This window comes from Podarcis bocagei (genome assembly GCF_964188305.1).
Source record: "Podarcis bocagei genome assembly, chromosome: 16".
In the NCBI taxonomy this organism is placed as follows: Eukaryota; Metazoa; Chordata; class Lepidosauria; order Squamata; family Lacertidae; genus Podarcis; species Podarcis bocagei.
In genome coordinates this window covers 4,484,607-4,503,031 of record NC_138142.1, presented here as the reverse complement: position 1 = coordinate 4,503,031, position 18,425 = coordinate 4,484,607, and the positions used below count along the sequence as shown (strand labels likewise).

Sequence of the window (18,425 nt, the reverse complement as noted above, 5' to 3'; positions counted from 1 at the left end):
TGTTCCCAGAACAGCACAAAACAGCACAGATGATACCCTAAAACAGACAAGATGGGGAAGGCCTGGTATTACCTGCATCAGGAAGCCTGTGCAAGTTGATGACACGACATTTATTACCTGGACAAACCTGGATGCTACCAGTTAAATAGGAGTGCTGTGATTTTGCAAAACAAAGACCACACCCTTAAAGGGCACAATCCATGTAAAGTGAAGCATTTTTTTAATCATTCTGTTAGTTTTGATGAAAAAGAGTTAAAGCAACAATTCATTGGCTTGACTCTTCTTTGGAGGAATAAGGCCAAAGTGTGAATTATTCTTCAGCACTGGGTAAATAATTAACAGGATATAATTAAAATGAATTTCACACAAACTGACGTTTGTTTGATTACCAAAAGTTGGTGAGCAAACAACCATGTCCTGCCTCAGGAGAGCTGCTTATCAGTTCCCTTACCATACCTCTAAGGAAAGGGCTGGGTGTGAGGTCTACCACCCCAGCAACAACACTGTTGCTCTAAGGGTCGCTGGCAGAATCAGCAGGCTTCTCCTCCTGCCCCCCCAATACATTTTTGGCATTGTAGCCTCTCTCGTGCCCCCCCTTAATCAATTGCTTGTGCCAGTAACATGCACAGTTTAAACCTCTGCAACAATCCTACCACAGTGTTGCCCTGAGAACAGAGATTTAAACCTCTCCACCTAGCCCAGTGCTTCATTAAGGAAATAACCATCATAGTGATGGAGATGTTTTGTGTACCTGTGTACGTGTGTAGTGTATCACAGGCATGCAACCCTCAGAGGATTGGCAATGTTTGGCACTCGGGCCAAAAGCATTTGGCTACCCCTGGCATACAGAGATACACCAGATATATAATCTGCCCAATGGAGCCTGGAAACAAAGCAAAGCAGCATGAACAGAGTCGCTCCTGAAAGGATGACATGCTTGCCAATTGCATAGCTGTTGGCACAAGGACACACAAGGGCCCTCTAGCAAGGAAGCAAATGGTGTGGCACCCTTAAAGGGTCAAGGCTTTGAATTTCCCGTGAACACAGCAGGTGTCAGCACTTTTCAGAATCCAGAGCTTAATGCATCCTATCTAGCTAACCTATCTAGCTAGTTACCATGTGGACCTGTTAAGGAAGCCTCAATGCATTCCTGTTCCTATATTAGGTAGGTGTAAGTGTGAAGCTGGAAACCAGAACAGCCTGAAGTGCGATCCAGATCTCACCACTAAGGTGCCCTTACGCAGAGGCTGCGTTGTGTCAGGCTACAGCACAAGAAAAGGTGAGGTAGGAGCAGAACATGGCTGACCAGCCACCTTGCCAAGCCCCACACCTAAGTAGATGCTGCTCAGCCAGAGATGCTAGAGGTGGGGCACAGCAAGAGTGGACCTGTGTGAGAACTGTACGCCCTTACCCTGCTCTAACTCTTCCCAGCAGAACCCAAGAGCATGAAACTCCCTCGGCCTTGAGCAGGAGGAGACAGGTTGCAGCTGCTGGTGCTCCTCCTACCACCTTCTTAGGACAGTGGATTTAGAGATGCAGCCTAGCTGCTTCCTCGCCCCTTGATGTGGAGGTTTCAGAGCCTAGACACCATGAAGCCAGCTGGGAAGTAGCTGGGCTGAGCTTTAGAAAAAAGTCCCCTCCCACACAGGTTCAAAGCCAGAAGCCTCCAGCCCACTTTGCACTTGGTCCATCTGCCTTGGAGGCAGGCAGAGCGGTAAAAGATCTCCACAGCATTTGTTGTCAGACTTCCGTCGCTTCCTTTCCAGTGACCTGGGTCTTCTGTTTTTGCTCACTTCCCTTTTGCTTTGGGATAATTATTTTCACTGCTAAGGGAAGTGCCTTGATGAGGAAACAAGCTGGAGGCAGCAATTGGAAAGCCTCACAGGGGAGAACTGCAAAACAGAAGGATTTGTACTAGGAGCTGATGAATCTGGGCATCTTCCTGCCCCAGCAGTTCTCAGTCCTGATGGCACTGGCATGCAAATTCCATGGGGACGGGTGTTGGGTGTGGGGAGTGCAGTGCCTGGTTTCAGCAAAGCTTCTGAAGCTGGGAATAAAACCATCTCTGAAAACCTTCCAGTTATCACTGCAGCATCCCTGTCCTCGCTTGGAAGGAAAGGCCATCTCCCCGCGTGGCTTGCTGTGAACAAAGGTAGATGCATTAAAGGTCTGCAAATCGTATCAGCCTTTGGTGCAATTTCTGAAGTTCTATTCATTTAAGGGGAACAGCATCAATGTCCCCACACTCTGCAGGCTTCGAAGGAAGGAAGGAAGGAAGGAAGGAAGGAAGGAAGGAAGGAAGGAAGGAAGGAAGGAAGGAAGTTCTCATCTAGGATATGAAAAAGTCTTGATCTACAAACTGCTGGAAACAAAGGCAAAGAGGACCTACATGGGAAAGTCTCAGCAACCCAAAAGTCAGCTTATTCTCTCTCTTAGCAATAAAACTGCTAGCATATTTCCAAAGCTAAGCAGGGTCTGGTATGGTTTCAAATTGGATGGGGGACTGAATGTTGAGATTCTTGCATTGCAGGGGGCTGGGCTAGATAACCCTCGGGATCCCTTCCAACTCTACAGTTCTATGATTCTATGACACTGAAGTCAGTGGAACCACTTTAGGGGAATTAATAAGCCACTGAACAAAACCCAGCCTACAAAGCCCAGCCTTGTCCTCTAAATACTCAAGTCTACAGTTGCCAGATTACATCCGTTAGATTTTGCAATAATAAACAGCCACATACCTTGTTAATTTCTTTATGCCTCTCCTTAGTAACAATCTCCTCAAGGACCTCGCCATCACCTTTAATAAGTCTGGAATTGAAACTCAGATTGTAGTCCTGGCCACCTTGCACAAACAGTAGATATGCCCTTCCTATCAACAGAGGGGGCCATAGCTCCCTGCTTTGCATGCAGAAGGTCCCTGACTCAACCCCCAACTACCGTATTTTTCGCCCCATAGGATGCTCCGTCCCATAGGACGCACCTAGTTTTTTTGGGGGGAAATAAAGGAAAAAAAATTTCCCTTTATTTCCCCCCCAAAAGCAGGTCGGGGAAACAGAACCAGGTCGAGGAACAGCGGGATGGCGGCGCTGTGCCTCCCTGCTGTCCCCTGAGCTTGTGGGGCTGGCCGATGTCTGCCCCGGCGAGGGGCGCTCTGCATCAGGGCGCCCCCCCTCGGGGCCGGCAGGCTGCTATCCGCAGCGTGGGGAGCCTTGCTGGGAAGTCCGGCAAGGCTCCCCACGCTGCGGATGTCTGCCTGGCGAGGGGGGCGCTCTGCTTCAGGGCGCCCCGCCCGCCAGGCAGCAGGCTGCTATCTGCAGCGTGGGGAGCCTTGCCGGGAAGTCCGGCAAGGCTCCCCACGCTGCGGATGTCTGCCTGGCGAGGGGGGCGCTCTGCTTCAGGGCGCCCCGCCCGCCGGGCGGCAGGCTGCTATCCGCAGCCTAGACATCCCTGCCGGACCTCCCGTAGGGCTGCCTAGGCTGCGGATGTGTTCCTGAAGCCTGGAGAGCGAGAGGGGTCGGTGCGCACCGACCCCTCTCGCTCTCCAAGCTTCAGCAAAAGCCTGCATTCGCCCCATAGGACGCACCCAGATTTCCCCTTCATTTTTGGAGGGGGAAAAGTGCGTCCTATAGGGCGAAAAATACGGTACATCTCCAGGAAGGGATGGGAATGTCCTATGTCCCAAACACTGGAGAGCCTCTGCCAGTCAGTGTAGACAATACTGGGCCAAGAGGACCAGTGGTCTGGCCAGTATGAAGCTGCCTCCCATAGTTAAGAATGTGAGAATATAGGGATCGCCTTGCTGCAATGGGGCCAGCCACAAAGAATGCCAACTCAGCTGCAGCAGAAAAAGCAAATTCCAAGCTAGAGCTTATGAGTGGTAGGATTAAAAGCAGGGCTGTATTCAACAAAGTTCTACTCAGAGAAGAACCATAACTGGCACGTTTCAAATGGTCTTCTCTGAGTATGACTAAGGCTGTATCCATAGCTACCAGTGTCATGATGCGCTTCTCCCTGTCTATGGCACAGCCACACTTGGACCAAACCCCAAAGGGATCCTGTGAACGGTGTAGAAAAGGGGACACAACATAACCGCAAGTCTGGAGCACCTTCCCTACATTAGGGGCTTTTAAGTTTAGGAAGAAAAGGTTCATAAGCTGAAGAACATGGCTTGTTGTGCCCACTCGCTTTATCACAGTCCAGTTCCCCATTTGTAAGATGGGACCAACAGTGACTGAGCACATGGTGATGTTGCAAGGGGAAAATAAAAGAAAGTGTAAAAGCTCTGTGCGTGGTGCTTTTAAAACGATACTATTAATCGGGGTCAGCATTTGCAAAAATAAACTGCCAATGAAGGAACTTAAGAAAATACAAAGAGCTCTGTAAAGAAACTGAACTATGTCGTCGTTTCAGAGGATAATGCAGATGCAGGAGAGAAAACCCAGAGGGTCTACATAAATTTAACTTAGTGACAATCTTCTAGTGACAACCAGCCCCCCCCCCAAGGCAACACACCTTGTTCTTCCTGTTTCAGGGTCAACGACTCTCCTTATCACACTCTGCCGAGCGTCCCACTCCTCTTTCGTCATGGGCTTCATTGCTTGGATGCGGGATTTCTGCTCATCTGTCAGGGCTGAGAGGCAGACCCAAGTCAGAAAACAGTGGTCTCACCAATAGCTCTGGTATTACCACTGGTAGGGAGAGCATTTTTGTTGTTCAATCCCACAGAAAAAAGGCTCCTCCAGTGTGTTCAGAAATTACTGCACTATCAGTTAAAAGTACAAATCGCTTAGTAATGATTTTTTAAAAATCCATCTAGTAATAAACAAACTTACAGAAAATGGATCTAATTAAGGTCCCTATTGCAAAACTGCAACATTCATTTTGCCACTCATTAACCAACAGTGTTGTTATTGTTTTCCAATCCTAGCCTGCCTGGGGGAGGATCTTACCTGGCCCGGAGTCTCCCAGGGTCTCTTTCTGCCACTGGTCCAGGGAAGGGCCAGGGAGTGCCTCCCCCTTTGTTGCTCCCTCTTTCTCCCTCCCCTTTGATTTATTCTTTGCTTTCTTCTTGGTTTTCCTCTTCCTCTTCTTCTTTTGCTTTTTATCTTTCTCTTTGCTTAGCTTCTTCTTGCTCTGCTTCCTCCTTTTGCGGCTGGATTCATCGTCACCTGACACATCTGTAGAGGAATCGGAAGAGGAGGACGATCCTGAAGGTAAGGAGCTGGTCTCGGAGGAGCTGCTGCTGCTGCTGCTGCTGCCTCTTCTCCTTTTCTTCTTCTTCTCCTTCTTCTTCTTCTTCTTTTTCACTGGAACCCAGCATCAATCAGAAGTCACCAGGGAATATCTATCATGTTGCAATACATCACCAGAACTGTTACCCAAAGGGAGAAAAAAACTGAGGGAATTCTCTTTTCTAGCCCTGGACAGAACCCAGAACTGGAACTTGTTGATTGGCTTAATTGCTGTGGCTTCACCTCCAAGAATAACCTAGACTGGGGTTGGGGAGGCAACTAGTCTAGTGTCTCCATGGGATTCTTTGCCTGGGGTTGGGGCAGCCAGGACATATTTCTAACCCATTAATATGGTTTGAATCTGCTGCATAGATGTGGCTCTGAAGTCAGTGCCCAACAAATGATATAATCAGAGGCACTGATTTTAAGACACACCTGGATGTTACAAAAGGCAGCTGTCAGTGTGCAGCCATCGCTCGCTTGAGGGACAAAGCTTAAGAAGGCAAAGTTTCAAGCCCTGATGGTTCTGGTGGGAAGTTCTATGAAAGCAAAAGAAGTGATAATTTAAAAAAAAAACAACTACGGGAGAAATACTCTGCTCTGCAGGCTGCATTCTACACAAGTGTCTCATCCTAAGCAAACAAGGGACCATGGTGGAGGGTGCAGGGAGCAGCCTCAGTGACCAGAAAGTGACAATAGCTCCCCCAGGAAACTGCACCACTGGCCAACACTGGCAAATGCTACCCCACTGAGAGATCGGAGTTCTGTATTTCTTAGGCTATTGCTTCAGAGGCAGCTGACACCCTTTCCCACATCCTTACCTTCTTTGCTGGAGGCTGAGCCCATTCGGACCCTTGGGGGCTCAGATCCTCTTTTGCTGGCGGGAGACAAACTTCTCATCCTCCCCTGGGATTCTCTGCTGCTTCTCCTCCTTTCCTTCTCCTTCTCCTCCACATCTCGCCTGCTCTGGGAGTCGCTTCGGCTCCTGCTCCGAAACCTTTTCCTCGCCTGGCTGTGAGCCATCATACTCTCAGGTCTGTTCCAAACAAGGAGATCTATTTACTTGCTTGGCTACCTATGACCATCCTGCCCTTGAAGATCACACTCAGTCTTACTCAAGTTTCAAACCAGCCAGAAGTAAATGTCCATTCAGAAAGGTCTTGGTTAGGGAAATTTGGTCTTGCAAGGTTTGCAAAATAGCAGCATCCCATCCATGTTGCTAGTCAGAGCCAAGGATTGCACTTTGGCCTATTCAGATGGGAAGCCATGGCATGTAGTCATCTAATCCTTCCTTGGCCATTGGGGCTGCAGGTTCCTGCAAGATCCTGAAAGTTCTATAGGTTAATTCTATGCCAAGTGGCTCATTCTTTAAAATGAAAGGAGGGAGAAGCTGTGAGCCTCCCGAAGCTCCTAGACTACAACTCCCACCATCCCTGACCAAGCAGGCTGGGGCTGGCGGGAGCTGGTGTCCACATCCCTGCCCTACAGCCGAACACAATATCTTTGCTAGCCTTTCATGAGCCACAATGGGGGTCAGGGTTTTTTTGTTTTTAAAGCTTGGCAACCTTCCTCAGATTAAAGCAGGCTTGGAGCTCAGCAGCCAGGGCTGTTTCTTTCAGGGCAACAACTTCTCCCCTCAGTTGACTAGAGAAAATTCAAAAATAAAATAACCACAATAACTCATTCATCATTAGCTTTGGATAATTTCTAGTGCACAACCCTCTTTTTTGTAACTCAAGAGCAGTTTGATTTTATTGTCTTCTTTAAACTGCCTGTTGCCGTTTCAGTTTGTCGTTTTATTTGGCTGTATTAGGTTTGCCTGATCTTCTTCTTCTTCATTATAACTGTACTTTTTATTCCCTACGACTTTGTAAGTCGCTTTGGGCTGCCTTGGGCAAAATTAAGTGACTAACAAATCTTAATAATGAGAAGCCACTCCGAGAACACAAATCTGTTAGCGCTGCTCTGTCAATTCGTGCACCTAGATACCTGCGCGCGCGCGCGCGCACTTCCGCCCCTTTAAGACCCAGCCGCGCCTTGACCCTTTTAAGAAAACCCGCGCGGTTTCTGCTGTCCTTCAAAGCCTTTCCACCCAATCCCGGCGCTCCGTCTCCCCCCGCCCTCTTTCTAAGCCCCGCCCCGCCGCCTGCCAGATAAGGGCTCCGTCAGGCAGCCAACCCGCATGCGCACTGGGGGCCTGCTCGCCAGAATCTTTGCGGAACCAATTTCGCCCCGTCCCGCCGGACTCACCCCGCCGGGCCCGGGCCTCGCCCCGAGGGAACGCGGCGCGGCGCCCGGAGAAGCGTCGTTGCAGAGGCCGGGCTTCTCGGGCTGGGCTGCGCCTCTGAAGCCCCGGAAACCAAGCGGGGCCCCCAGCAACTCTTTCGAGTTTCCTCGGCCACTTCCTGTCCTCTCCTCGTCCGTCGCCATGAAGTGTCCGGCGGGGAACACGGAGGCCGAGCATCTTAGTTCCCGGCCTCCCGAAAGCCCCTCCCTGAAGCGCCGCCGGGTTGTTGGGCTCCAGCTTCCCTGGGCCCCGGGAGCGAGTGGCGAGAGGTCAGGCCAACACCTGGAGGGTGCCGAGTGGCCCAGGGGGATCTCTGCAACCCAAAAAATCGGGGGTGCGGAGCCGAAGATCGAGGACCCCCGTTTTCTTTCTTTCAATTTTTAAGGGGGGAAATTCTCCTTTTGTGTTCTGTACGTGTTTGTTCAAAAATATCCAAAGTGGCGTTCAAGGACAATAATCATAAAAGAAGCAAAAAATAAAATGGTAAACCATTTTGTGGGATCAGTTTAGATCAGAAGGTGGAGCGTGCATCTTTTAAAATAAATATTATTAAAAATAAAGCAGTATAATCCATATTTTTAACAATTGGCAAAACATGCATTTAGTAGTTGCTTCTTACATTTTTATCCCACCTTTTCATCACAGAACTCGAGGCAACACACTTTTTTTTTTTTTTTTTAAAAAATTTTTTATTGCGTTTCTTTTCATAGATTTACAAAATTGTTTACATGGCAAGATACAAGAAACATTTTTTGTATATATGTATAAGAAAGAATAAAAACAAGAAAAAATGTTATGAAACTTTCCTTAACATCCTTCAGCATTTCACTTTTGGACCTCCTCACATCCTCTCAGCATTGCGTTCATTATTCTAACCAGTTCAGCAATTTGTTATCTTGTTTCCCATCTTATTGTACCTTTAAATATATTATGTTACCAATTTCAAAAATTTGTAATTTAATTTTAAGACTCTTAATAAACATAATATTTTGTTTCAAATATGTCTCGTTTTTTCCATCAATGCTTACTTTATCATTTGCTTAAAATAAAATGCAGAAGCATAGTATTTCTTAATCGTGCGCTATCTTAACATTCAAACAACTTATAATGTTTTTGCAAATAGTCCTTAAATTTTTTCCAGTCCTCCTCCATTGTTTCTTCGCTCAGATCTCGGATTCTGCCAGTCATTTCTGCCAACTCCATGTAGTCCATCAACTGCGTCTGCCAGTCCTCCAGTGTGGGTAAATCTGGTGTTTTCCAGAACTTAGCGATGAGAATCCTAGCTGCTGTGGTTGCATACATAAACAAGGTTCTGTCCTTCTTTGGCACCTTCCGATCCACCATGCCCAGGAGAAAGGCCTCTGGTTTCTTAGAAAAGGTATATTTAAATACCTTTTTCAGCTCATTATGTATCATTTCCCAAAAGGCCTTTACTTTCGGGCAGGTCCACCAGAGGTGAAAGAATGTCCCTTCTGCCTCCTTGCATTTCCAACACTTATTATCAGAAAGATGATATATTTTAGCCAACTTGACTGGGGTCATGTACCACCGGTATACCATTTTCATAATGTTCTCTTTCAAGGCACTACATGCCGTGAATTTCATACCGGTGTTCCATAACCTTTCCCAGTCTTCAGACATAATGTTGTGTCCCACATCCTGTGCCCATTTTATCATAGCAGATTTAACTGTCTCATCCTGTGTGTTCCATTTAAGCAGCAAGTCATACATTCTCGAAAATACCTTAATCTTTGGTTCTAGCAACTCCGTCTCCAGTTTCGATTTTTCCAACTGGAAACCCATTTTTCTGTCCATTTTGAATACCTCTTGAATTTGAGCATAATGTAGCCAGTCTCGCACCTTACCTTTTAATTTGTCCTGGCTTTGGAGCTTCCAATTATCTCCAACTCTTTCAATCAGTTCCCAATACTTTGGCCAGTAGGCCTCCATATTGGGTTTTTTTTTTGAAATCTTGGCTTCCACAGGTGATAGCCACCTCGGGGTCTTGCTTTCTAATAAATCCTTGTACTTCGTCCAGACGGCAAAAATTGATTTTCTGACAATATGGTTTTTGAACAATTTATGCACCTTCGCCTTGTCATACCACAAGTATGCATGCCAACCATACACGTTGTCAAACCCTTCCAGATCTAGGACATCGGTGTTTTCCAACAGGAACCAATCCTTCAACCAGCAGAAGGCTGCAGCTTCATAATACAACCTTAGGTCCGGCAGGGCAAACCCCCCTCTTTCTTTTGAGTCGGTTAGTATTTTGAATTTTATTCGGGGCTTTTTGCCCTGCCAGACAAACTTAGAAATATCCTTCTGCCATTTTCCAAAACATTCCATTCTGTCCACGACCTGAAGGGTTTGAAATAAGAACAGCATTTTTGGCAAAACACACATCTTTATAGCTGCGATTCGGCCTGACAAGGTAAGTTTCAATCTTGACCAAATATCCAGATCCTTTTTAATTTCCAACCAACATTTTTCATAATTATCTTTAAAAAGATTTAAATTTTTGGTGGACAAATATACCCCCAGGTATTTCACTTTCTTAACCACACTTAGCTCTGTCTCTTTCTGATACCCCTCTATCTCTGTAGATGTCAAATTTTTGACCAAAACCTTAGTTTTTTGTTTATTTAACTTGAATCCCGCCACCCGACCAAACTCCAGGATAAGTTCCAAAACTCTTTTTGTGCTAGATACTGGCTCCTGTACTGTCAAAACTAGGTCATCTGCAAAGGCTTTCAGTTTGTATTGTTTCGCTCCGACCTCTATACCTTGCACCAACTGGTCCTCCCTAATCATATTCAGCAATACCTCCAGAACAGAGATAAATAGCAGAGGGGATAAAGGGCACCCCTGTCGTGTCCCTTTTTCAATTAGAAGTTCATCCGACACCACATTGTTCACTATCAACTTGGCTTTTTGCTCTGAATAAATTGCTTCTAGTCCATTTTCAAACCCCCGTCCCACTCCCATCCCCTTCAAGTTTTTCTTCATAAACATCCAAGAAATGTTGTCAAATGCTTTCTCCGCATCAATAAAGATTAAAGCAGCCCTTGTGTTTCTAATTCTCAACAACTCCAATATATCAATGATGTTCCTGGTGTTATCAGACATGTGTCTACCAGGGAGAAAGCCTGCTTGGTCCTTGTGAATTACTTCGTTTAAAACGTTTTTAAGTCTACTTGCTAAAATGTCTGCAAATATTTTGTAATCCACATTCAGGAGTGAGATGGGACGGTAGTTCTTAAGCTGAGTCTTTTCCTTCTCTGACTTAGGAATCAATGTGATGAATGCTTCTTTCCACGTTTCCGGTGCCCTTCTCCCCTCCATAATCTGGTTGCAAACCTCCAGCAACGGTTGTATCAAACAATCCTTCAAAGTCTTGTAATATTTGGAGGTGAGACCATCTGGGCCTGGAGATTTGCCAAGTTGCATATTTTGTATGGCACCTTCAATTTCCTGTTGAGTTATTTTACTGTTGAGAGTTGATCTTTTATCTTGACTTATTTTGGATAGTCCATTTGTCCTCAAAAATTGGTCTATTTCCGATTCTTTCTGAGGCCCCTGTGCATATAGTTCTTTGAAATATCTGTGGAAGCACTTTCTTATTTCTTCTGGTTTCTGAACTATTTTTCCTTGAATCTCCAAGTTTGTGACCGTGTTTAGCTTTTGTCTTTTTTTCAATTGCCAAGCTAGCAACTTTCCACATTTATTTGCTGATTCAAACGATCTCTGCTTCATTTGTTTGATTTTCCACTCAATCTCTTGATTAATCAATTTCGAATATTGTGCTTGATGGAATTTGATCTCTCTTAGCACCTCCTTTGACTTCGGATTAGTTCTCAGCTTTTTCTCTCCTTCACTTATTTTCTCTAGAATTTTTTCCTTTTTTCCATTCCAAAATTTTCTCTTTATTGTATTCTGTTGTATCAGAAACCCTCTCATTACAGCTTTGCTAGCGTCCCAGATTATTCTTTTCTCCACCGTAGTATTCAAATTTATTTCAAAGTAGTCCTTTAGCGTTTTTTGGGCCTTCTTAACAATCTCTTGATCTCTTAGCAAGGTGTCATTCATTCTCCATCTGAAGGATCCAGTTGGGAAAAGTCTCAATTCCATTTTTAAGGCATTATGGTCGGAGCAGGTTTTTGGGCAGATTTCCACTTTTCTCGTTTTCGGAGCCAGCCCTCTGGATATCCAAATTTGGTCGATTCGTGTCCATGACAAGTGGGCCTCAGAAAAGAAAGTTCCTTCTTTACCCAAGGGGTTCCTTGTCCTCCAAATGTCAATCAAGTCCATATTGTCTGTCATCTCAAAGAAAGTTTTAGGGAGTCTGCCGTCTGTTGTTAAGTTTTGATTTTGAGATTTGTCCATATTTGTAGACACCACCCCATTCATGTCTCCCATCACAATAATATTTGCATAGTCCAGATAGTCCATCATTGTCTCATGCAGCTTCTTGTAGAATTCTGATTTTCCATCATTTGGCGCGTAGATTCCTAATATCAAAATCTTTTCCCCTTGTGTTTGGATTTCAATTGCGAGGATTCTTCCATGATCATCTTTAAATAAAAATTTTGGCGACAGGTTCTCCTTTGCATAAATTACAACACCTCTTTTTTTAACTTTATCTGATGAGATAAATTCTTGGCCAAGTCTTTTATTGATTAATACTTTCCTGTGGAGCCTAGTCACATGTGTTTCTTGCAAACATATTACATCCAATTGTTCTTTTTTTAGGATATGAAATATCCTTCTCCTTTTTTCCGGAGAATTCCCGCCATTTATGTTCCAACTAAGTAGCTGCAGAGACATCCTGTTCTAATTAAGATGTTCTTAAGATGGGGTGTCTTTCTTTTGTTCAGATCCCGAAGGTATAGGCGTTGGCCCACTTCCGGGCGGTGCTGGTGCTGGTAAAACTGGAAGCCAATCCGCTCCTTTTTGGAGATCTTCTCCGTGATCGTGAAGGAACCTTTGGTTATCTTCAGGTGTTCTTATTTTAACCTTCCTTTCTTTGTAGGTGAAGGATAATCCCTGTGGAAACTCCCACCTATAGGGAATTGCGTTGTGTCTCAGCAATTTTGCTAATTCTGTATAGGTGGCTCTAAGGTCCAGCAGCTGCCTCGGAATATCTCTGTAAATTTCCACTCTTTTGTCTTGTATTTCAATTGCTTTTTTGAAATGAAGGCCTAGGATCTTGTCTCTCTCTTCCTTTGTTCTTAAAATTATCAAGCAGTCTCTGGATCTGTCTTTCCTTACCAGTCTTCCCAATCTGTATGCCGAGACAATCCTAAAATCCGTGTCTTCCTTTAAACCCCAGAACTTCGAGAATTCCTGTGTTAAGTATCCAATCAAGTCTCCTTGCTCGAGTTCTGGAATACCTCTCAATTTGATGTTGCTCTCACGATTTTTCAGTTCCACCATTGACAGATAGACTTGTTGTTCACCCACCTGTTTGTGCAGGGGCCTAACTTCTCCTTTTATTTCTTCAACCTCTTTTTGTAGGACTCCCACTTTCTGGATTGCTTCTCCAGCTAATTCTCGATTTTCCGCTGTTGCTCCTTGCAATTTCTCTATGGCTTGCGTGTGCTGGGAAACTTGGTCAGTCAGTTTTTGGATCGAGGAAGTTGCTTTATCTATCTTCACAGACTGATCGTCCACCTTCTGATTTAAACTTGATAGTTGCTCCAATATTTGTTTTAATAGTGTGTCTGACCCACCTGCTGCCATATCTTCCTCAGTGGACTTCTCAGTTATTTCCCCTTGTTCTCTATGAGACACCAGTACAGCTGGAACCGACGATCGGCGTCCTTGGGTCAATGTTGTTTGTACAAATTGTGCTGGTCTTCTTTCCTTTTCCTTTTCTTTTTCCTTAGCCTCTTTAGATTCCTTTGCTTTAGACGCTCTTGTTCTCCCTGCACCACTCATTACACATCTGTCAATGTTCAAGGTCAAATTGTCTATTGTTCCATGGGAAAGACAAATTCAGGAGTAAACAGCCAGTGAGATGGAATTCAAAACAAAAGTCAGTTCCCAGGATTTTATAATCCGAAAGCCCTGTAGGGGGAGTGCCACCCGGTTTCAAAGACAAAGAAGGAAGTAATCCGCCATTTAAATTCCAAATTGTTTCAGAACAGTAAATTCATTAATCCAAAAGTCCCTTCATAAATTCAAGATCTCCCAAAGCACCTTTTATAAATCGACAGAGTTCCACAAAGGGTGCTTGTAACAGTATCCCAATCAGACTTTTCTGCTCAAATGTAACAATTACTTTCTAGCACAGTTTGCAACTGTTTCCGCAGTTTGACACAGTCTCTCTCTCTGGCAGCCCGACAATCTGGCTCTTTAAAAATACAGCCCAAAGAAGAAAAAAGATAGGAGGAAAGTCACCATCTGCTGCTTCTTTTAGTCAATGTCCATTTCCACCTTCAGATCAATAAAATAGGCAGATTTTGTAGCACGAAAAAGTTTAAACTTCCCAAAGTCCCGTTTCAAATGCTTCCGTTTCTAAAAGCTTTGCTTTGATCTTGTCAGCAATGTCGGAAGACGGACTTCCCTTTTCTCGTCTCCCGCTTTCAGCCAAATTAGCCGAATTTCTTTTGCCAAATTTTAAACCCCTTTACTCACGGGTATGTTGCTTGCAGTTTAGCGTTGATTTTAGGAAGAAGGATCAGCGCTCATCTGTAACAGCCGCGCGGCTTCGCTTCCGCGGAAAGAGCGATGAACTCACAGCACCGCTACCCCTCCTTCACTCCGGGTCTCCTTACGGGGTCCCTTCTGTGCTTTCGGAGCAGCTTCTGGTGCCCGCCGAGTCCCACGGCCACGGGCTCACTCTACCCGTGGTTTATCTTAATGGGTCGTCGCTATGCCGCAGCGAACGACCCTTTTCCGCGGAGCCCCTCTTCAGAGCCCGAAGAGGACCGCCATTACAGTTTCGCGCCGCCCCCGGAAGTTTTTTGAGGCAACACACTTTTTTATCCTCGCAACAATACTGTAAGGTAGGTTAGGCTGAGCATAGCCCAGAATCTGGCAGCAGACTTTGAGTCAGTAGCGGTTCAAGCCTGGATTTGAACGCTAAATAAGCAAACAAAACCAAACCTGCTCCACCTCTGTTTAACACTCTTAACCACAAAGGCTTTACTATAATGATTTTATACAGTACAAGGTACAGTATGTCTACTCGGAGGCATGCACCATTGAGTTCAATAGTGCTTCCTCCCAGGAAAGTGTATATAGGATTGCAACCTTTAATTAGTCCAGCTCTTATACGAACAGTGAATATTTGGGTCCTGCTTCTTCAGTTTTCTTATTTCTTCCACACAAAACACAACAAAATAGAATTTATATTCTGTACCACTATTATCTTACCCTTGACTTTAATGAAAATATGCTATAAATTCCATGCATGTCAAACTGTACCCCAGTGGGTTGGTGAAAGAACTCTGTATTATTGTTGAAAACAGCCATTTTAGCAATTGTCATAGGGATTCGTCTACAAATATAATGGCCAGATGTGATTTTGACAGAATAGAGCTGGACAAAAATATAATTGACCACCATTTATTGACAAGTTTTATATGACTTACTGTATGTTAGGGTTATCCCTCCAGCTGCTGCAGAGAGGGAGGGCGATTCAGGAGTGTTGCTGTTACTTAAAAAATAAAACGAAATTCTTTGCAACCTGCTTTGGTCTTTCTAGCATAGCTAAAAAATAAAACAGAATTTTGTTGGCACCTTGGTTCCCCCCCCCTTGCCTAACGAGCTCAGATTACAGCTGCTCTCCCCCTCCTCTCTGCCTTCCTCTGCTAACCATTCTCTCCCTATGCCTGCTGCTTCTCCTCCTGTCAGCATCTGAGCTTCGCTGACAAGAAGTGACTGTCGCGGCATTCCCTCCCAGGATGGCATGGGCAGGGGAAGGGTTTCTATACTGGGTAGGAGATTGCAGCCTGGTCTATTGCTGTCATTTTATGGATCAATGGTCTCGTTAGATAGTAAAATTTATGTAAAATTGCTGTTTTAGGGGTTGTTTTTCAACGTCTGGAATGGATTAATCCGTTTTCCTTTACTTTCTATTGGAAAGCATGCCTTGGTTTAAGACTACTTTTGTTTAAGACCAGACTCCAGAACGGATTAAGTTCATAAACCAAGGTACCACTGTAAGGCATTATTTAATGGTACTAAGAGCAATTATAAAATTGGTGAATTAATAGAAAGGTAAAAAAATGCTTAGAAACATAAAGAGTAGCTTCCTATTTAAAAGGTCAGTCTATTGACGCTTATATAGTGGGACCTTGGTTTAAGAACAGCTTTGTTTATGAACAACTTGGATTAAGAACACTGCAAACCCGGAAGTAGGTGTTTTGGTTTGTGAACTTTGCCTTGCATGCAGAACATGTTTCTCTTCCTGTTGAGTGTGTTCCATTTGTAAATTGAGTCCCCTGCTGCTATGGGAAAGCACATCTTGGTTTAAGAACGCTTTGGTTTCAAAACGGACTTCCGGAACGGATTAAGTTCGAAAACCAAGGTACAACTGTATATTGAAATAAGTGTGTTGAATCAAAAGTCTTAACAAAACATCCTTAAACAATGAAAAGGCAACAATTATTTCATTTCCTACACCCTTTCTTTTACACCACTGTAATGGCCAGATGTGATTTTGACAGAATAGAGCTGGACAAAAATATAATTGACTCAGAACACCGACATTTCAAAACACACAACCATTCTCTCATCCCACTCACAGGGAAATGAATGGTGTTGGAGATTTTTTTGCCTCCTTTCATCAGGTTACTTTTGCATTAATAACTGTGCAGATTAATTTTCAAAGTGGACATTTGATTGCCTCTAGAGGCTTGCACCAAGCAAAGACAGCTGTGATCTGGCCTCTGAATTGGAAATTGTATGAAATTAGTTTGCTGGGAAATCAAGGTAGACAGTTGGAAATGAATTAAAAATAAAATGATGTTTTTTAAGGTTAGAGATAATTGCAATTGTAAGAGCTATCAGCTTGATAGGAGGTGGAGGGGAGAGTAAGAGATTATTACTGAGCCTTTCACGTGGTGACTGTCAACTGTAAGTCACAGAAGACATCTAGCCATCAGCATAGGCTCCAATCCTCATGTGGCACACTGTTTGTTTGTTTTTAAATGATATTTATTGGGGGGGGGGATTTTTAAAGTTACAAAAGAAAAAAAGTAGAAAAAGAAAAAAACAAGCCACTTCCAACCATACATATACAAATTCAAAATAAGAGAACAAGAAATAAAACAAAACAAAACAAAAATACTCCACAAACATTTAAAAACATTTAAAAACAAATCCATTATTCTCAACTCCTCAACTATCATTACCCTCTTTCCTTGACCTCCTCCTCCTCCCCTTCCTTGTATCCTGGTTGTTAATTGTCACAGCAAATCCTTTCCATATTTCATAATATTCTGTCATTACATTACCTTAAACTATTTTAATCTTATCTTACTATAAAAAACCTTGAAACTTAAATCTTATTTTTACCAACTTCTCATAACCATAATATTCTTGCATAATTCTTTAAACATTTTTACTAAAGCCAAGTAATTTCATTCCAACATTTTTCTAACATTCATCAATTTTGTAAAACAGTCCTAGTAGTGAAAAAAGGAAATAAAAACAAATCCAGTCTTCATCCAGCGTCCCTTCCTCCTGGTCCCGGGTTTTGTCAGTCCTCATTATCCCATCAATCTGGCGCATTAACCTGGTATCCTAATATCCGAGGCCCTTAAGTCTCTTCCATGTCCCTTCCGCAGCTCTTCTTCATATTTGTAACTGTATTTTCCCTTGTCTCCTGCTCGTTTCACTCGTGGGAGCTCCAGCTTAGCAATATTTTTGACCCTTCTCGACAGATCAGCCCCTTTTCCAAATCGACACTAAATTCCATATGGTATTTAAAGACATGTTTCAAAATCTCTCCAAAATTGAGAGCCCCCACAATCCCAAACATCTCACGGCCCATTGCCAGACTTGAAAAGTCCAAACATCCCTGCATAGGAGGGTCTATCCAACCCCCCATTTCCAGACCAAACCAAACTTTTTCTTTCCAAATCTGGCTTTTTCCAAGTTCATTTATCATATCCAAAGTTCATATTCCTGTTGGGCCTGTTCTGTCAGGGCACACTCCTGATTTAATTCCTGGGTGGGCTCCACATATTTTCCCACTGCCTGTTCAAAATTTCCCACTGCCTGTTCAAAATTTCTAATCGAATCAGCCATCAAATTCGTCTTCTCATGTAGCTGTTCCAGTAGGGCATTTGTTTTATAGAAAGCACACAACAGAGCTTCTGAATACATTGTCCTGAAGGTCAGATGTCTATTCCCACGATTGTAATCTGTAACAGCTGCCAGCTCCCAGGAGTTGGTTACAGTTTCACAGTCTCCCTCTAGGGGGAAAACTTCTATTTAATCTTTCTTTTAAAGACAAGTCTAGCAACAGAGTTTCCTTTTTTCAGATATTTTGTCAATATTTGTTCCTTTAAGGTGCGAAAGGAAACAATGGAATCACTATGTTTCTCTTCTTTTAGCTATCTGTCAAAAGCGTTTGTCTCTGGTCAATGAGCTTCAAACGTCAGTCCTGACACCCCGCTCCAGGATCAGGACGATGGAAAGTTACTTTACTTTAAACTCACTTCTGCAGGTTTAAACAGTCCAGAAAACATCCCCCTTCTTCTCCTGCTGCCGAAGGGGGGTTCAACAATTTTAAATGATGAAAGCCAATCCTTTAGAAGCGATTTTCTGAGCTCTAGTTTACGTTGTCTTTGCTTTATTCTGTTTACAAAGAAACGGAAGGCCGACTTCCTGTTTAGACCTTCCCGTTTCAGTACCAAATTGAAATAAAATTTTTAAGTCCAATTCCTTTCTGC

The 18,425-nt window shown here is 44.0% G+C and overlaps 1 protein-coding gene and 1 long non-coding RNA gene across 4 annotated transcripts; one reads left to right on the top strand and one right to left on the bottom strand.

Moving 5' to 3' along the window:
* Positions 1-203: 203 nt before the first annotated feature.
* On the bottom strand, positions 204-7,635 carry ARL6IP4 (ARF like GTPase 6 interacting protein 4). 3 transcript variants are annotated; one of them, XM_081175135.1, is made up of 6 exons: positions 7,482-7,635; positions 6,033-6,267; positions 4,950-5,295; positions 4,513-4,630; positions 2,739-2,808; positions 204-2,140 (listed from the first exon to the last, which is right to left on the bottom strand). In XM_081175135.1, exons 2-6 carry the CDS (start codon positions 6,255-6,257, stop codon positions 2,084-2,086), a joined length of 816 nt encoding a protein of 271 aa, XP_081031261.1. In that variant the 5' UTR covers positions 6,258-6,267; positions 7,482-7,635; the 3' UTR covers positions 204-2,083. The 3 variants fall into 3 exon arrangements, with proteins under 3 accessions (XP_081031261.1, XP_081031263.1, XP_081031262.1); XM_081175137.1 differs by having other exon boundaries at positions 6,045-6,267; XM_081175136.1 differs by having other exon boundaries at positions 4,950-5,306; positions 6,053-6,267; positions 7,482-7,633.
* A 201-nt stretch (positions 7,636-7,836) lies between these two features.
* On the top strand, positions 7,837-15,210 carry LOC308576077. The gene is made up of 2 exons (XR_014003062.1): positions 7,837-8,171; positions 14,492-15,210. It is a non-coding gene; the product is annotated as an uncharacterized lncRNA (long non-coding RNA).
* Positions 15,211-18,425: the final 3,215 nt, after the last annotated feature.

Excerpts from the sequence above, each read along its gene's own strand:
- ARL6IP4 (XM_081175135.1), bottom strand. The coding sequence starts at position 6,257 with ATGATGGCTCACAGCCAGGCGAGGAAAAGGTTTCGGAGCAGGAGCCGA. Across the intron at positions 5,296-6,032 it reads GTAAGGATGTGGGAAAGGGT|AAGAAGAAGAAGGAGAAGAA; the intron begins GTCAGCTGCCTC and ends GTGAAAAAGAAG. Across the intron at positions 2,141-2,738 it reads GGCATAAAGAAATTAACAAG|CAAGCCACGCGGGGAGATGG; the intron begins GTATGTGGCTGT and ends CTTTGTTCACAG.